Consider the following 19664-nt stretch of genomic DNA (forward strand, 5'->3'; position numbering starts at 1 on the left):
TGCAATAATTAAAAATATTGAGAGCAAAACAATATGAGAAAACTGCTTAATGATGATGGTTGCAGACCAAAAACCTTGAGCCACTCGAGCGTACTTCACATTCTACCTCCCTTGTTCCATCAGCTGCTACACATACCTTCTCATGTTTCCCTTGGAAGCTCTTTTTCTGATGCTCCAAGACTTGAGTAGATGGAAAATAATTCGCATTTTTTAATGGATGCTTGAAAAGAACAAAAAAAAAATCAAATAGGAAAATTTTCCCAAGAAGGCATAACTAGATAGAGACAAGACATTGTTAAAGAAATATATTAGAGAAAAACAATCTCTAAGTAATTAAAGCCTACAAGATGTTGCTACTACATTGATTGGGACAAGTGTTCTGCTTGTTGCTATTGTTGCAGTGGTTGTAGTAGTTTTGTCTAGCATTGCCTTGCCATTCTCACCATGTGCATCCTTAGCTTGTTGTAAAAGTGTTCACAGAACATAACTACTTTGTGGAGCTCTCTTCCTTTTCTTCTTCTTAACACTTCCTTGGACATATCAAAAGCTTATCTAAAGCAATGCACGAAGAATATAGTAATTAATGTCCATGCTAAAGTTACCAAGGCAAGCTCGTTAAGTGGGAATGAAAATGCAAGAAGTCTTGAGTTCTTGACCCTAGTGAATGTTAGTTTGATATTGTAGATGCAATTGAAGATTGCATTACTTGACCCTACTGCATTTTAGATTGAGATTGTAGATGCAATTTCAAGGGCTACTCTTCTCTACTGTTGGGAAGGTACTCTTCAAAGCTAAAAGTGTCATCAATCGGTCCTCATGCTCCACTTCAAGACATGAGTGCTCCTCAACATCATCATATTCACCAAAAACAAAGTGCAATATTGCTCTTCTCCCTTTCTTTCCACATCATCATTGCTATGTTATCATGCTTAGCCCCCCTTGCATGTGGAAAGATCCTACATTTATGTTGTCTAATCTTTGCGCTCTATCAACAACATCAGTGGCATTTGTATGTAACAAGTTTCAAACTTCCTCCACCGCAACCTACAAACCCCTCAAAAAATTTGCATTTCTACAAGCTATGTTAACACTAGCTCTCTATAGCTCCCCTTGTGCCTCATGAACCCAAGCATCATCAAAACTATCACCATGTACAATACACATATTATGCGATACTAAGCATGTTGCAACCATATTGTGTACATTCTGCAAGTGCATATCACATCACCACACTACAAAAATTGAACTTTCTTGAACCATAATAGAAAATCCAATTTCATGGAGCAATAGAATGCAATTAGGTATATACTAATCCAAAGTTTTGTATGCTACTATCCTAGCTTACAAAATAATGATATTGATGAAAATTTTAGAGTCCTAATACAAGTATGGATGAAGAAGGACAATTTGATAAGAGCATTACATATTCTTTTCCATGACTTTTAAGAGAGTCGAGCAACCTAGACACTGTTGTTGGTTAGGTTTTCTAGCAAAGCAAGTTTTAATGACTCAAATCACTTTGTGATCAACATTGGAATCCTTTTGTTGTGTTGCCATATTATTTGCCATTGTAGTCATATCAAGCAAAGAATCTTCTAAAGGTCTATTCTTTCTGTGGCATTGCTATTGATTTTGCTGTGGTGAAGCCACTTTGGCTATTTCAGTTGAAGCTTTTGTAGCTTTTGAAACACTTGCATTTTCATGCAGTCCACTTGATAATTTTTGGGACACATTGTTAGTATCTTTGTTTGCATTGTCTTCTTCGGTTCCATCCACAGCTCTACAGTCTTTATAGGGTCACCATCATCCACTGTCACCCCTTCAATTGCTAAAGCATGGCATAAGAGTGAATGTACTCATCAACAATGTCAAATTAGTAGCAATTGAATTTTCTATCATTTCCTGATATGCTATTGTAAGACTTGTCCTTTTTGTAGCTATCATAAACATGCCCCCATCTATTCCTACAACTCTCACTATCCTTGTCAAAGTTTAGGAAAAGGGATGCCGATTGGGTTGCTACTTTGGACCACAAGTCTACCCCTTGCTTCACGGTCTTTCCAATTCATTATTCATAGAGCCTTGAATGTGGATCAATTGAACAACTCATGCATCCTTCCAGATCTCCCTCTTTTTATTTTTGTCACATGAATCATCCTTAAGAGTATTCTTAGTGGACTTTTTTTACTCTCGAGTCCTCTTCATCCTGGTAGCTAGAGTGGTCACTGCCTTCACAAGTTGATCACTTTGAGAGTTAGTCCTGCATTTGACATGCATTTTCTAATATTGTGGTGTAGCTGACTCAAATGATTTAGGTGTGGGTGTTCCTATAGTAGGTGTCAACTTGCTGCAACATGGGTTGCAAAAGGCCTTTGGTATGGCTTGAATGCACTTTGTGAAGGTACAACCAAGCATGGGGATATGGTTTGTTGAGAATATGATATTGGATGAATAGGAGGCATACTAATGTGGCCATTGGGGGTATCATGGATGGCCACAAGTGGACCTTGAATTTGTAGCATCTTAACAAAGAAAGGTAGTTGGGAGAATGCACCATACATTTGCAAAAGCTCATCATGTGGATTTTGGGAGTCTATTATGAAGTCCTACAACAATAACAAGCATTGCAAGTCATATAATGCCAATTGCAAGAGCTTATGTTAATCATGCAAACATAACTCACGAGAATTCAAAATGCATTACCTAGGTAATTTTGCAGGTGCAAATGCAATTTAGTCAATGTGAGCAAGAGCAAAATTTTAAAAGGTGCTCTACCAATCCCCCATTTGTAGCATAATGAGAACAACTTAGAATTATTTATTGTGCAAAAACAAAACTACAAATCATCAATACCAAAAAAATGTATCTTCCAGAAAATGCCTAATGCATTTCAACATGCATAGATGAGTGTGGTTCAACATGCATGGATGTTTAATGAAATCAGACAAAGTACTTTGCTTCAAAAAAATCATAGAACAGAGAATACATACATACATACATACATACATACAAACATTCACTTTGATTTATAGCACTCTTCACACACACACGCAGAGAGAGAGAGAGAGAGAGAGAGAGAGAGAGAGAGAGAGAGAGAGAGAGAGAGAGAGAGAGAGAGAGAGAGAGAGAGAGAGAGAGAGAGAGAGAGAGAGAGAGATGCTTTATAGAAAAATGTTGAAGAGTGCTATAAATCAAAGTGAATAAATTTTGTAAAGGATTGTAGGAAGGAGAGAGAGAGAGAGAGAGAGAGAGAGAGAGAGAGAGAGAGAGAGAGAGAGAGAGAGAGAGAGAGAGAGAGAGAGAGAGAGAGAGAGAGAGAGAGAGAGAGAGAGAGAGAGAGAGAGAGAGAGAGAGAGAGAGAGAGAGAGAGAGAGAGAGAGAGAGATTACTTAGATTTGAAGAAATAGCTTTCGCTCTTCAGAGCTTAGATTGTATTTACTAATATTCAAGAATGTAGCATTTGGTTATTGTAGTAAGCAATAGAAATTTAATTACCTTCATCAAGTAATCGAAGTATCTATGATTCAATAGTCACACAAACTACATGCATTAGAAAATTTGTAGAACAAAGTACGTTGAGAGAGAGAAAAAGGGATTAAAGGGACTAGATCATTACAATTTTGTTGGGAATATAGGAACGAACACACACACACACACACACACACACACACACATAGAGATTACTATCAAGAAGTGTTTAATGACTCTGACGTGATCGTATTTGCCTCTAATAGTGAGAATGTTCAACTTGGTTCTCGCAACAATGGAATTGAAAGTTAGTTGCTTCCAATCAAGCAATAGAAGTAGAAATATTAAATGCATGAATGAAAGAGGGAGTGACGAGAAGGACTCAGAAGAATTGTGAGGACATGGTAGTAGAAATGGTGCTTGTCCTCTCTTTATGGAGGCCATAGAGTTTTCCCACCATCTTTGCCTCCATCAGTGCATAATCACAGTGATGAAGGTAGAAAGAGGGGCTTTGATATGATTGGCTCTTCTTCCCTTGCCAAAGAAAGACTATAGCCCAAAAAACTGTCGGGAAAGACCATAACATGGAGATTTTCCCCCTAATTTTTATTTTGATAGACCTTTGCTTGTAAAGAATCGTGTCCATGATGTGATATTTATCACTTCTGATTGGTTGTAGGGGTTATTCACCTTTTTCGTGTTCCCCCGTCTATAAGGGGCATAAGTGCATATTTCGCTGCTAGGACGCTTCAGAAGCCCCCGTTGATCGTGTCAAATAGGAGCAATGCAGGCCACTATGTAAGCACCGTAGAAAAACTTTAGGTTAACCAAGGGCCAATCCGACCACATAAGTCTCACTTTGCCTGGTGAGTGCCACTCACGACGAGGGCGACATGCTGGGAGAGGAGAGCGAAACTCTATCGAGGGAAGAAGAGGAGGAGGAGGAGGAAGAAGAAAAAGACGACGACGACGAGGAAGAGGAAAGGCAGGAGCTGCAACGTGAGGACAAAGAGAAGGTTTCCCAGAAGCAGGAGAGCTCTCGGAAGAGGAAGAAGCATAGGAACGAAGAGGACAAGCATGAAGAGAGACCTTCCAAGCAGCGCAAGCCGAAGTCTCGAGACGTGTCGTTCAGACTCCTGGTGCCTTCTAAAATGATCGGGAAAGTCATTGGCAAGGATGGAAGTCGCATCAAGCAGCTCAGAGAGGAGACCAGTGCTCACATCAAGATTACTGATCAGGTAAGTTACAGTGAGGGACATCATCATCATATTTAATGATTTATTTGAACAATCAGTTTTGTAGTTCAAACGTCTGTATTCACGTAACAGACCTCATACCTCATATAATCTAAAACATGAGATCCCTAGTCAATTTTCTGCACGATATGCAGGAAATGTTAATCACTGCTAGCCATCAGCATATGTTGGCAAAATGCAGCTCTGCACAGAAGAAAGGGTGTTTTGGAAAGTCGCACACACATTCATATCCAAATCCTGGAAACCACAAGCTCAAGGAAGCAAAACATATGGCTCAAACCAGTATTTCCTAAGTGGAACACACAACCCAAATTTTGGAAGGGAGGCAAATATATTAACACGAGTCTTTTCTCTCAGCACTGACTTAGAATGATGCAACTTCTCTTTATAGGCCTACAATTTTGTGAAGTGCACGCTGATATTCAACAATGACATGTAAGTGGAATGTAGGTGAGGACATATGTAATAAAGGAGGCCTAGCTAGCCTAACTAAGGGAGAGAAGAGAGAGATTGCAGGAGAAGAAGAGGAGAGAGAAAGACAAGGAGAAGAGAGAGAGAGGAAGGAGAAGCCATGAGAGCTGAAGAGAGGTGAAAGAGAGATTTCTTGATAATTCCGTGATGCCCGAGGAAACCCTCTTATATCTTTTATACCGTCAGTGTAACTGGTATTTTCCCATATGCCCTATTCATTACAAACCATTCCGTCTCATGAAGTTTTTGTCCTCCAAAACAAGGAAGGAAGAGGGAGGGGAGGCTACAGAGTACTACTCTGCGCGTGATACAAGGGCAATAAGCAAGGGCATCCATGTCATGAAAACAAGGCTCTAGATGGAGTGGATAGTGTGGAGTCCAAGCAGTCCAAGATGGGTATGCTGTAAGAAGTCAGCCATAACTTTGGGTAGAAGACTCCGAACGGAATGAGTGAGGTGTTGTTGCGGAGTCCGCAAGATATACTTTCAGCCCATGTGGGACCTGGGTAAGGTGGGGTTGAAAATAATTCAGGATCAAAACTGTTGCAAAACAGATGGCTGTCCACAAGTAGACGGGGTATGCTGTCCAAGACAGGACTGTGTAGGAGAACAGCCATAACTTCCTATAGGAAGCTCCGATCGGGATAAGTGAGGTGTCATTGCGGATCTCTTAAGGTGTACTTTCAGTCCGTGTAGGTTAGGTGGGGCTGAGAATAGCTCAGGACCAAAATTGGTGCAAAACAGATGGCTGTCTAGAAGTAGCCTGTGGTCCAAACAGGGGCCAAGTGTGGTCAAGATCCAGCCAATGCAGTCTCCTTGAGGTAGGGAAACTCATCCAAAATAGAGGCCGGGTGCCAAGAAGCTTCCTCTAGAGTTAGACCTTGCCATTTGATCAAGTACTCATGAATGGACCTAGTACAAAGTTGCTTTTTATGTTGTCCTATGACCGTTTCAGACACATACTGTATAAGGTCCTCTTCATCCATAGGGGTAGTTCCTCCACATAATCTTTGGGAGTGCCTATGAATGGCTTCAATTGGCTCACATGAAATACATTATGTATCTTAGTGTGAGGGGGGAGTTGGAGGCAGTAGGCTAAGTCTACGACTTTCTTAAGGATTGTGTAGGGCCCGTAGTAACGATGTGCCAACTTGTTGCAAGAGCCATCTTTAAGTGTAGCATAACAGGACTTGGGGACCTTGAGGAGTACCAATTCGCCTTCTTGTGGGAGTCAAGAGGGCACCTCTTTGCATCCACATGGAGTTTCATGTGCTCTTGAGCCTTTTTGAGATTGACCTTGCATTGTTGAAGTAAGGCTTACATGCGGTGTCACACAGAATTCGTGCGGGGGTTCGTGAAGTCGCTCGTCGCAGGGACGCTAAGTGAACTGGAGAGAACTCAAGATAAATTCATGAATATATTCATTTGTTGTTGATTGGGAGCAAGTAAGGCAAAGAGTTCACCTGTATGTCATCATAGATATGGAGCTAAACGAAGGAGTTAAGCTTCATCATGTTATGAGATTCCAAAGAGTTAAAGTATGTCAAAGCATGATCATATTGAGTACAAAGAGGTCAAGGTTAAATAACAAGGGAAGCAAAGCTGGGAGGCTTCGTATTATGCATCAAAGAGTTTCATCAAACATATGATCCTTTATGAAGTAGGGCAATTAGAAATCCTTTCTTGTTGTCTTCGCTTCCTTGCAATTGGGCTTTAGCTTCGACATCTTCATGTTGATTTCTTCAATACCAAAGATCAAAGTAGAAGTCATTTGTTTTTGGTCGTTTGGCGATGTTCTCCACCCGAAGTAGGCTTTCATGCCATTCCCATTCTTCGTTTGCAGCACATCGTGTCTGTTAGCAGAGTATTTGTCAGCTCATGTGTGAGTCTGAGCTTGATCTGAGCTGGGCATTTTTATTAGGTATTTTAGGTATTTTTCTGGTGTGGCATTTTATGCCATTGGGCCATTTTATGCACCAGTCGGCCAGCATTAAATGCTGTCCGACCAGCATTATTGCTCCCCACTTTTTCAGCCTATTTATACTCAGTGGCTCCTCCTCAGTCAATCACTTCATTTCACCATCTGCAGACTCTGTGGAGAGAGGAGCCAGTGCCAGTGCCCACGCAGCCAGTGACTCACTGTTGTATGCGACTGTCTCGTGTTCAGATATATGGATTCCATTTCCCGTGCATACATCTGAGTTCTCATTTGTATCGTGTTCTTTTCTTTTCTCTTTTTGTCTTGTGTTTCAGCAGTTTATTTCAGCACATGTTTATGCTTCCACTGCTGCTCCACTTCTGACATGGTATCAGTTTTCAGGATTTGTGTTTCTGCTGTGTTTTCTTGCTGATTTCAGGACTGTTTTGTACCCCTGCTGATTAGACGACTGCTGTCGCAGCCAGGCGACCTATTTTGGGGCTGTTTTCAGCCTGCGTTTTTTGCAGTTTTGCCATCGCTTGCTGCCTCCGCACCCTCTGCTGCCTACGCACCCTCTGCTGCCTGCGTTTTTCATCTGCAGCTGCTGGCGACAGTTTTCTACCTGTTTTTCTCCAGTTTACAGCCTGCGTTTTGCTGATTCAGCATCTTTCGTGGCTGGGTGACTGTTACTTCAGGCCGTTTTCTCTGTTTTTGGCAGTTTTTGACTGATTTTTTGACTTTCTACAGCAGATTTTGTCTTCTATTGATCAGCTTTTGGGTTATATTGCATGTGAACTCTCTTTTTCTGTAGTCTGTGCTTGTGTTTTGGCTGTGTTTCCTCTCTAAATTCCATCTCTTCTCTACTTCTCTTCTTCTCCTCTCCATATGGCTCCTCCATGCACTTCCCCTGATGATAAGTTGCATGAGACATCCTTGAGATTACAGGGGCGGCTTCCGGCACATTATGGAGGTGAGGCTTATGTAGCTTCAGAGAGGGGTGACGGGAAGAAGAAGTCGAAGGCCCAGTGTTACCACTGTGGCAAGAAGGGACATTTGCGGAAGGACTGCAAGAAGTTAGCGGCTTCCAGGAAAAAGGAGCAGAAGACGAAGCGGGATGCTGACTCTATCGATGAGTCCTCTCCTTCATCAGACTCCGACTCCGCTCCTCCGACCAAGGTGAAGTCCAAGGTGCGGAAGGGCTCCTCTTCTTCGGATCACGGGAAGGGCTTGGTGGCCCCTTCCTCGGCTGCTTTCTAGTGGTGGTGATGAGGTCATCCCTCACGACTCTCTTGTGCCAGAGAGGGAGTGTGAGCGGGTGTTCAGATGGGGCAGCCGCGCCTCATCTATATTTTTATACAGGTGCACAGGTTCCAGAGAGGGACGTCCCTGACGCATCGACTTCAGTCTGGCGGAATCAAATCCTGGAGCTGGGATTGACATCCGGGTTCATGATGAGCTGGTCATCTGACAGAGAGCGGGAGGCTTTCGTTTGGAGCTCACATGAGGGGACACTTTGGCGGTTTGGCCAAAGGCGGGGAATCTGTGGTCACCTATGTTCAGGGGCATTTTTGACAGGATGGTCTTGTATGCTACTGCGAGACATTAGTGATGGACACAGAGACATGCTATGATCTTCTCTATTTTTCAGGTGTTTGGTACAATCGACATCGACATCAAGTTCTCTCCGAGGCACCTTGGTGGTGGCTTGATCACCCACTGCTTGGGTATCCATGGTTCTACTTGGTGGTTCTATGTTATATAGTTTCTGATCCCTTTTCATTGTACTATTGTATTGTATCAGATCACTCATGATTTGAGAGAGGGTGTTAGCAGAGTATTTGTCAGCTCATGTGTGAGTCTGAGCTTGATCTGAGCTGGGCATTTTTATTAGGTATTTTAGGTATTTTTCTGGTGTGGCATTTTATGCCATTGGGGCATTTTATGCACCAGTCGGCCAGCATTAAATGCTGTCCGACCAGCATTATTGCTCCCCACTTTTTCAGCCTATTTATACTCAGTGGCTCCTCCTCAGTCAGTCACTTCATTTCACCATCTGCAGACTTTGTGGAGAGAGGAGCCAGTGCCAGTGCCCACGCAGCCAGTGACTCACTGTTGTATGCGACTGTCTCGTGTTCAGATATATGGATTCCATTTCCCGTGCATACATCTGAGTTCTCATTTGTATCGTGTTCTTTTCTTTTCTCTTTTTGTCTTGTGTTTCAGCAGTTTATTTCAGCACATGTTTATGCTTCCACTGCTGCTCCACTTCTGACAGTGTCTTGTTGATTAGGCTTCTCCTGCTTTTTCAGCCATCAAATCTTCAGTTGTGGTCATTTTAATCTTCACCAAGCTTCCTTTCCATATATATAAGAATCGCAACTCCATGCATCTTGCCGTTTAGCCGGTTTCATTCCATGTCGACTCCCTCATCACAATTCTCCTCATAAATCCATCACTTGCGGCATTGTAGTTCCAGCTTCACATTGTTATTACCACCCCAAATTCTAAATATTTAGCTTCACAATTCAATCCTCTTCTCATAAAATATTTCAATTCAGCTTCCCCCTGTTTCGGAATTGAGTGAAACGATCCGTTATTTGACGACGATCGATGTCCTTCCGAAGTTGTCTCTTTAGTTTGGCAGCTTCTAATTCTTGCTTCCATCTTGATTCATGACTGCCGTTTTCGCCACAAATTCTCATCACAACATATTAAGGCTTTGATTTTGAAAGGACAATTTCCGTGGCATTGATCAAGGCAGTGCAGTCAGGAACACAAAGCTCTCCATGGAAAACAGTTTGATGCGTAATGTCTCCGCCAAGAACGTTGTCTTCCACCCCTGCATACTCAAGGCATGCTATGGTGCGGTGCTTCCAAGCCAGGGCGCCATGCTTCCATGTACATGCTGATGTGCAACCCGAAGATGGCCTCGGTGCTCGAGCACTTCAATTAGCAGGCGACACTCTTTTTAGCTCGCTTGTTTATTGTAGAACCCTTCAGTCCTCCCCTGCGGTTTTGCAACCACCGTCCTCCTTCTCTGTCTTGTAGAGCTTCGCCGGTCCTTCTTCCAACGCTTTGTTATCCCACGTTCGTCTTCTGTTGCTGTCTTGTTCCTGTTATCATCTTCTGCAGTTTCTTTTGTTGCAGGTCTTCATCGTTCCACCATGCGAGCTTTTGGGATGCGGCCTTCAGCATCTAGTTTCGTTGTTAGGACGTCTTTTTTCTCTGCCGGTCCCCCGATCCCTTTGCCACCCAGTCCTTATATAATCAGCGCCATCACCCCGAATAAAAGCTCGTGGCTTTTTGTTTAAAAAAAACTTCAAAAAAGCTTTGATTGACGTCCATGCATATGTCAACTTTGTCACCTTTAAAAAAACATTCAATAATTTGCCTCCTTTCATCCTAAGCATGCTATTGTGACCAAGCTCGTAATTAATACTTGCTTCTTTATTATCGTCCTCTTCTCAAGCCAATATTATAGTTAACGGGCTGCCACTCAATCTTGTGGAATACGTCGCTATGTCTGTCTTAATCCATTGCGTATGCCATTTTTGTCCCGCGTAATATAAACTACTATGCATGTGTTTCAGTGTGTAATTCCCTTCCAAAATCAACAGCAGCTGCCAAATCTTCAAATGTTGGCACCTTCATCATTGTTAAGCCACTTAATAGGCCATCAACCGAATCAAACACCGCCACAATACCTTCCTTCTTGACAACTTCATATGTCAAAGAGGCAGTAGTAGGCTCATTTTTTTATATCCTAATTACCTCAAGATATGCAATTCTTCCTGTGTCCTTGGTGGCTTGATGCTACGATGTGCTAGCTTTCCTAATCACAAATCTTAAAACGACTAAGCACATCACCCTTGAAGAAGAAGTTACTTTGAAATTGTCCTATCTTCACAATTGATTGTCTTCATGATATGATAGTGATAGTTAATGTGCTGGCTCCCAAAATCTTGGTTGACTGCTACAATCCTTCACATGCACTGAACGATGCCCGCCTCCTATTGCTATTTTTGTGGCACGTCTGCCTTTCTCAATCAGACTATGTCGGATTCACACGGTATCGTAATGTATTTCACAGCCCTCCCAAGGCAATACGCCGTAAGTATCCCAATGATGCTAGTTCCGCAATAATCATTGGTTGGTTAATGATGTTGACTATAGAGTCAATGACAATCCTATCATCCACCAACTCTTGTTTGAGTGGCAACTTGAGATGCTGTAAACTGAGATTTTGTAGGGATGAAATGGACTGCTTTAGTGAGGTGGTCAACTACCACATAGATACTGTTCCTGCTCTTCTTGGTTGTAGGCAACCCGGTGATGAAGTCCATCGTAATGTGGGTCCATTTGCCCTCGGGTATAGGCAAAGGTCGCAGTAATCCACCCGGTTTAAGAGTGCTGTCCTTATTTTGTTGACAAGGCATACATCTAGACGCGAAGTCTTTAACATCCCGCCATAGGCCTTTCCAATGGAAGCTTTTTGCAATGCGGTCATACGTCTTAAACACCCCTAAGTGACCAGCAATCGGAGAAGAATGCATCTCTTCAAGTATTCGTTGAGTAAAAGGGGAAGCATGGGGAATCACAATACGGCTATGTGTCCAAATAAGACCATTGTGGAGTTGATATTGGGAGCTGGCATCCATAACACCTTGCTGTAATTTCTGAAAAAGAGGGCTGAATTCAGCATCAAGCAAGCAAGCCTCTTGGAGTTCTATCCAATCATGACGGAGTTCTGTGTGCTAGATGAGACCTTACATGCCCACATGCGAGAGAGTGCATAAGCCACTACATTATCCTTGCCATGGGGGTGAGTAATCTTAAAGTCATAGTTTCGTAAGGTGGCTACCCATCTAGGTTGCTTGGGAGTTAAGTTGGGCTGAGTCAAGAAGTATTTGAGCACATGGTGGTGACTTTTCACTTTAAATTTACTGCCATACAAGTAGTAATGCCACTTTTTGATAGCATGAATGACTGCCAACATCTCCTGATCATGGACATGCAACTCTCTCTCTTTATCATTCAATTTGCAGCTCTCAAAGGTTATCACACCATGTTCTTGCAGCAAGACAACACCAATACCCCGTCCACTAGCATCACACTGAATGGTAAATTCTTTCAAGAAGTCAGGGCACACAAGAATGGGGGTTGAGGTAAGCAATTCCTTCAGCTGGTGAAAACTGCGACCAGCCAAGGCATCCCAAAAGGTGGTTTCTTTTTTCAGCCTATTAGTCAATGGTGCTGCAATTGTAGCATAATGGTGGATAAATCTCCGATAAAAGGAGAGACCAAGAAAACCGTGCAATGAGGTGGTGTTAGTGGGGTGGGCCAGTCCCGAACACACTGTACTTTCTTAGGGTCAGCTTGGATGCTTTTCTCACTAATGATGAGTCTCAATGATGTGTCCCAAGTACTCAACCTCAGTTTGCATTAAAACGCACTTGCTTTCCTTGGAAAACAATCTATGCTCTCTTAGTATATCAAAAACTTGCTTGACATGGTGTAAATGCTTATGCAATGACTTGCTGTAAATGAGTATATCATCAAAGAATACCAACACAAACTGGAAAAGCCATGGCTGCAATATCTTATTCATGAGGCTTTGAAACGTGGGGGGGGCATCAGTGAGCCCAAATGGCATGACAAGGAAGTGGTACAAGCCATGATTAGTCCGGAAAGCTGTCTTAACTTCATTACCCTCTCTCATTCGTATTTGGTGGTAGCCGGATCTCAAATCAATCTTGGTGAAGTAGCAGGCTCCCTTGAGCTCATCAAGCAAGTTATCAATTCTAGGGATAGGATACCTGTTTTTGACTGCGATCTTATTGAGATTATGATAGTCAATGCACATTCGAAAGGACCCATCCTTTTTCTTGACCAATAGAACCGGGGAGGCATAAGGGGAAGAGCTAGGCTCGATGAATCCCATCTCAATGAGCTCCTTGACTTGCTCTCGCTCACATTTAGAGAGTCGATAGGGGGGTTTATTGTCTGGTTTGGCATGGGGCTCCAAGTCAATCGGGTGGTCTACTTGTCTCTTAGGTGGGAGGGTGATGGGGGGTTGAAAGAGATCTCGATATTCAGCCAAGAGTGCCTTTAATGCTGCATCTTTCTTCCAAGAACCGTGTTGGTCCTCAACATCCTTATTCAAATGCAAAACAAAGATCTGTGAGCGCTTCTTAAATTCCTTTTTCAGTTGTCTTGCTGTTATAAGCTGAAAATCCGCATTTTCTTTGATGCCTTCCAAATATACAAGCTGCCCATGCACCACGTATTGAGCTAAAATATGCATTACTTGCTGATTAGCCTCTTAAAGAGCTCCAAAACACACTAAAAATGCTCTTTTAGAGTAAAACCCTAAAACGGGGAGCGGTTTGAGAGAGTTCAGTGGAAACCCTAAAACGGGGAGCGGTTTGAAAGAGTTGAGTGGAAACCCTAATTTTTGGGGCGCCCTTCCACATCTATAAATAGACAGGTTGCCCCCATTCAGCCATCATCCTTGTTTGCGGGTTACACTAGTCCACACACCCTCTGCTGCTGTTAGCGCCCAGTTTTCAGCCTGCAGCCCGTCTACATCTGTTGTCTAGCCATCATTGACTGCAGCCACATTATCTTCAGCATGTCCATTGCTGTAGGTGACATCTTTCAGCTGTTGGCGACTACTCTAGACTGTCCTAGACTGCTGTTCAGCCTGCTGTCCATCATCTCTAGGGTCAGCCAGCCTGGGTTTTCAGCATTGTAGGCCCTGACACTCTCAGACATTGTTTCAGCCTGCTGTTTACAGCAGACTATGCACAGTTTCCGGCCTATGATTGGTGGTACACTACTGCGTTTACCAATTTCGAGCCTTCAGACTATTGCGTTTTGGTGACCAGCCTGCTGCCATTCACTATTCAGCACTCCTACACTCCGACTGGTGGTCACAGACTTGGGATCCGTCTTCGGTGGATGTCGCACTTCGACATTGCTCTGCTCTTGAGCACACTGTACACTCTTACATTCATTTATAGCATTCATTCACTTCAGAGTTGTGTTCTCTCTCTCCCTTCTTCTGTTTGTGTTTGAGTTTTTGAGTTTTGTGTTTAGGGTTTGAGTTTTGCCCTCTGTGTCTAAGTTTGTCTCTTTGTGTTTCTATCGTGGTCGTACACTCCGTGTGTCCTCAGTGCGAACTCTAGCAGTTTCCTTCACACCACAAACTCCATGTACATCTGAGAGAAGTCCATAGAAATCTTTCCCAACTGCTTTAGCCAATTACAGCCTAAGACAACATCCATGGGGTCCATACCAAGTGTAATTAGGTCCATCACTGTTGCATAATTTCCAGCCAATCTGAGAGGCACTTGTGTGCAGACATGGGTGCTTATCTCTTCACTCCTGTTAGCCATTTGGATTTTTAGAGGTTGCTGTAATTCAGTAGGAATACATGTGAGATGGGCAAGGGTGGATTTGTTCACAATATTGTGTGTGTTGCCACTATCTATGATGATATATACATTCTTGTTATTAATGTTTCCATGTACCTGGAGAGTGCTCGGGCTCCTAGAACTTGCTGTTCAGGGCCATATATCTATTTGATGCAGGCGTGTTTAATGGTTTTCTATTTATTAGTGATTGTATCACATAAGTTGACAAAGTCACTGGAGGGAGGCCTTTGCTGTGGAGGAGCTTCTTGTGGCCATTCCAGGTGGTCTCGTCCCCTTTTTGAGTTTTCTTTCCTTAAGCAAATAATGTTATATGGGTATGCAAGGGTTATTTTCTTTTTGTTGTTGAGGATCGATGATCAAGGCATGAAGTCCTAGGGTTTGGTTAGGTATATTTGGGGGAGATTTGAGTAGTTGTCTCACTCCTGATATGGGGGTAAGTTGGGGGGGGGGGGGTAAAGTATCAGTTCCAGCTAAGCCAAATGTGGGGCAGTCACCGGGGTCAAAAGGGAACCCATCCGGAGAATCATAAAACTGATCGGGGTCAAGATCCTCTTCAAATTCTGCATCTTCAGCATGTGTCATCATCGGTGGTGTGTCATGTGGGTCCTCATCCACTCTATCACAATCTTCCAACACATACATGCTATTAAACCTAACAATGGCATTCTTAAATGGGCATTGGGACGCATGATCGGTCGTGTATTTATCCCCACACTTAAAGCATAGACCCTTAGTCTTTGAGTCCTTGACAACATCCGGGAAAATTAATCTTTGGCCATTCAAACCTAAGGCATTCCGAGTCTTACTTTCAGCATACTTTGTGTCACCTTTGGGCGGAGGTGCTGTCCCAAAACTGCCACGTTTTCTCTCAGCATGAAGAGTGGGATAAATCGGTAGCTTGGGGCTGCCATTCAATGCACTGTTGCTGCGATAATTTCCAGCATATGGGGGCTGCCTAGTGGGGTATCTTTGCTGTCCTGAAATGGGTTGCATGCCCTCATTGTGGCAATATTTCCTGCCATACCATTCAGCCAACTCTATGTTGTGAAACAAGATGATTGGCTTTTGAGCCATTACATCAGTTGAGAGATTCGAATCCAGCCCATAAATGTATTTATGCAGTTTGGCCTTATCATTGACAGCTTCCACATACATTGATAGGTTCATAAATTGGTTAGTATACTCCCGCATGGTGAGATTACACAGGTCAACGATATCATTGCCTTGCCAAACGTTCCTTCTCTATTGGGGAGACAAAAACTTGAACCATGTGCATCTTGAATTCTTTCCAATCACGAAACTGATGTGTGACATTAAAGTGACATTAAGGTAAATCTAGGGGAACACGCACGAGGATGACCGTCCGGGCTCTTGGGCGCCCGAACGGGGTTAAGGGAAGCCTAGAGAGTAAGAGAGTCCAAGAATAGTAGGACTCACGAAAAGTGGACGACTGGCAGAGGAAATGGGGAGAGAGGTGCCAGCACTTATCTAGGCGTGGTTGGGAGGAGAAACGGATCACTCGTGCTCACGGAGGAGAACTATTTTCTCTTAAACTATTTCTCTTTTGGCTTCATCGTTTTCTGTCTGGTCCTGAGTCATCTTACATTGGTATCAGAGCCGACAGGTAGTGTCGTGTGGAATTGTGGAGTTCTTCATCGATGGTCTCGTGGTTCGTTTCAATTGACGAGTTGCCAGCCAGGATGCCAGTCGCGTGAGGCTCGCCCACCAGCGTTTCAGTCGACGGGTTTTGTTTTTTTCGTCGACCTGTCACGAATCCGTGAGGTCGCTGGTCAAAGATGTTGGGCGACACGTCACGTAAAGTTTAACGTGACGTCTATGTCACGTCACTTATCGAGGGGGCAGCTACGTTTTCACGCCTGTCCGTGAACGCTGTAGGCTGATTGTGGGCCACCGAATCCTGGTCACGCCTGTCCGTGAACGCCCCTCCATGAACACACCAACGAAACACGCATTCTTCTCCTTTTCACGGGCTGAAGTTGAAGTTATTTTCTGATACGTGTTTGATCAGTCGACTGCGTGTTCGGAATTCTTCTTTTCAGCCTCGACTGCATATACATCACAAGTACAAGCTCAGCAGAGACCAAATTCAGGAAAGGGGCATTGAATTGATGGCCTGCGAGATTATTAAAGAAAGGGGCTGAATACTAGTCGTTTCTGCAAAGAAGCTTCATTTCCTGCGTAACCGACTTTGTTCGGGCGATAAAATTTGTTTTTTACTCTTCGGGTTTTTTTTCTAAACCAGCAACAACTAACTGCCTGCCATTAAAATTAGGGAAGTACTTTACTTTGTATGCAAATTTCTTATCTTTGCTTTCCAATTCCAGTGTATTAATGGCAGAAAAAGGGAAAGAGAGAGTAATGGAAGGTTCTAGTTCTGGGGATCACCCTATGGTAGATCCCCAGGAACCAAAAAATGCAAGAAGAACAGTGGGAAGAATTTTTTGCTACATGAGAGCAATTTGATGATCTTACTGCTCGTGTGCAAGCAGAGGGGGTTCAAATGGAATTTTAAACCCAAAAACACTCATTGAAATAAAATCTCAAGTAACTTTATTGTTAGAAAGAGATAAAAATAAAATAGAAACCTCAAATGTCCCATCTTCATCGAAAGATTTAGATGTGACTATGCGAGATCCTAAGGAACCCCACCATAAATTGAGGGATAATCTAGTTTTAAAGGATATGAAACCACCTCAATTTCACGGGGGGGGGGAAAAAGATAGGAATAAAGATACAATCTTTAATTTCCTCCAAAAATGGGAAGATTTACATAAACTAAAAAATACCCTACCACATCTCCAAGCACTGGAGGCTAGTTTAACTTTGGGGCCCAAAACATATAAGTGGTGGCGAACTTTAAAGGAGGCAAATAAAATACCTGAAACTTGGGCTCAATTTGAATCCGTCTTTTTGAAAGAATTCCTTCTTGAAAATGAAATGGAAAGAAATTGGGAGGATTGGGATTATGTCAGACAAAAGGGAAGACCCCTGCTGACATATCTGGAGGAATATCGTGAGATAATCCTCAAATTGGAAGGAATAGATGAATTCCAAAAAACAAGAGGATTCATTAGGGGACTAGATAAAGCCTGTAAAAAGGAAGTAAAAAGGAGTTTACCTAAGACGTTGGAAGAGGCAATTAAATTTGCATTAATTCATGAAGATAGTATGCGTCCAGGTACACTCACTAGTCTCACTGATACGGAGCCCAAGTCTAAGGAATTGGAAACCTTAAAATTTGTGGGCAAATTTAAAAGGAAAATGCCATTCTTTAAGGGTAAAAAACAACCTTTTGAAAAGAAACCATATATGAGGCCAAAGTTAAGTCTTGATGACTTTGATAAGGCCAAAAAAGAAAAGTTGTGTTTCAATTGCCTATCCCCTAACATGCTGCTTGGAATTGCCCTCAAAAGAAAAAGGGGGAAGACAAAGGAAAGGATAAGGACAAGGGCAAAGGAAAAGAAAAACAAATCCATGTAGTGCAGACCTTAGAATTAAAGGGCCATGAAAAGTACAAATCTTTAGAGGTCTTGCACATGGATGTACAACATAAGTGTTGTATGTCAACTTCTATGTGGCAGCCTACTTTTGGGCCACATGATTTACTTAGAGTACATGGATTGATAGCTGGAAAGAGGGTTAGAGTCATGATTGATGACTCTGCCACACATAATTTTATAAATTATGCACTTGTCAAAAAATTGAAACTTCCCCAACAAAAGAGTAGGCATCAATATGTTATTCGTATGATGCAAGGTCAAGACAATAAAATATGGGATACAATGGTATCCAATTTGGAAATTGAGATTCAAGGATATAAAGATAAACCTGATTTCCAAATTATGAACATGAAAAGAGCTGATATTGCTCTAGGGAGGGAGTGGCTATGGGGATTGGAACCATCCTTAAAACGTAGTTATCACCATAATACACTAGAATTTGAAAGGGATGGTAAGACTTTTGTCATTCAAGGTGAACATGAAGTATCTGATAATCCTTTGTTGTGTTATACTGAAGTTCAGAAGCTGATAAAGAAGGAAGTTTGTGAGGTATATATGTTATGGTCTTTTCCTGTACAGAACACTTTTACTTTCTGTCATATAAAGCAACAATTTTCTTATGTTTGTGAGTTGAATGTTAATAATGAATTAAGTAGTTTGTTAGATGATTTTAAAGATGTGTTTCCTTCTGATTTACCAAGTGGCTTTCCACTAGATAGGGGTGATATAAATCACCCAATTGACATAAATAAGGATAGACACCCTATTTCTAAACCACCGTATAGGTTAAGTGAAACACAACATCAAAAAGTTGAAAGACAAATTAAGGATTACCTGGATAAAGGGTTTATTCAACCCAGTAATTCATCTTGGGCTTCACCAATTTTATTGGTAAAGAAAAAAGACGGTTCTATGCGACTTTGTGTTGATTATAGAGCACTTAATAAAATAACGGCGAAGAATAAATTTCCTATGCCCAGAATGGAAGATCTTTTTGATCAATTGCAAGGGGCAAAATTCTTCACAAAGATAGATTTAAGATCAGGTTATCACCAAGTAAGAATTAAGGCACAAGATGTTCCTAAGACAACATTTCGTACTAGATACGGGCATTATGATTTTTTGGTGATGCCTTTTGGCCTCACTAATGCACCAGCTACCTTTATGAAGCTGATGAATAGTGTTTTACGGCCCTATCTAGGACATTTTGTAGTAGTCTTCTTGGATGATATCTTGATCTTTAGTAAATCAAGAGAAAAACATTTGGAACACTTACAATTAGTATTCCAATTGTTAAGAACACATTCCCTTTATGCAAAGAAAACTAAATGTGAATTCTTTGCACAAGAGATCAAATATTTGGGACATATTATCTCGAAAGAGGGAATCAACATGGATCCACAAGTAAGGGCAATTATTGAATGGCCACCTCCAAGGAACCTGGAAGAGCTGCAGATCTTCCTAGGTTTATCTGGATTTTATCGTAGATTCATTCGAGATTATGCCAAACTAGCTGTTCCAATGACAGACCAACTTAAAGGGAAAGGAAAAAGTTTTAATTGGGGAACAAACCAAAATGAAAGTTTTCAAAAACT

At 42.2% G+C, this 19664-nt stretch overlaps 1 protein-coding gene across 1 annotated transcript in view; it reads left to right on the top strand.

Annotated features, from left to right (window-relative positions):
- Nucleotides 1-4197: 4197 nt before the first annotated feature.
- LOC148031672 (uncharacterized) overlaps nt 4198-19664 on the top strand; it is a 78822-nt gene continuing 63355 nt past the window's right edge. The window contains exon 1 of the mRNA XM_087685253.1: nt 4198-4706. Within this exon, the coding sequence (XP_087541379.1) occupies nt 4362-4706 (345 nt within the window). The 5' untranslated portion in view covers nt 4198-4361. The remainder of the gene's footprint in view (nt 4707-19664) is intronic.

Source organism: Lygodium microphyllum, chromosome 9, assembly GCF_053477565.2.
Source record: "Lygodium microphyllum isolate KBCC chromosome 9, Lygodium_microphyllum_v1.1.10, whole genome shotgun sequence".
NCBI lineage: Eukaryota > Viridiplantae > Streptophyta > Polypodiopsida > Schizaeales > Lygodiaceae > Lygodium > Lygodium microphyllum.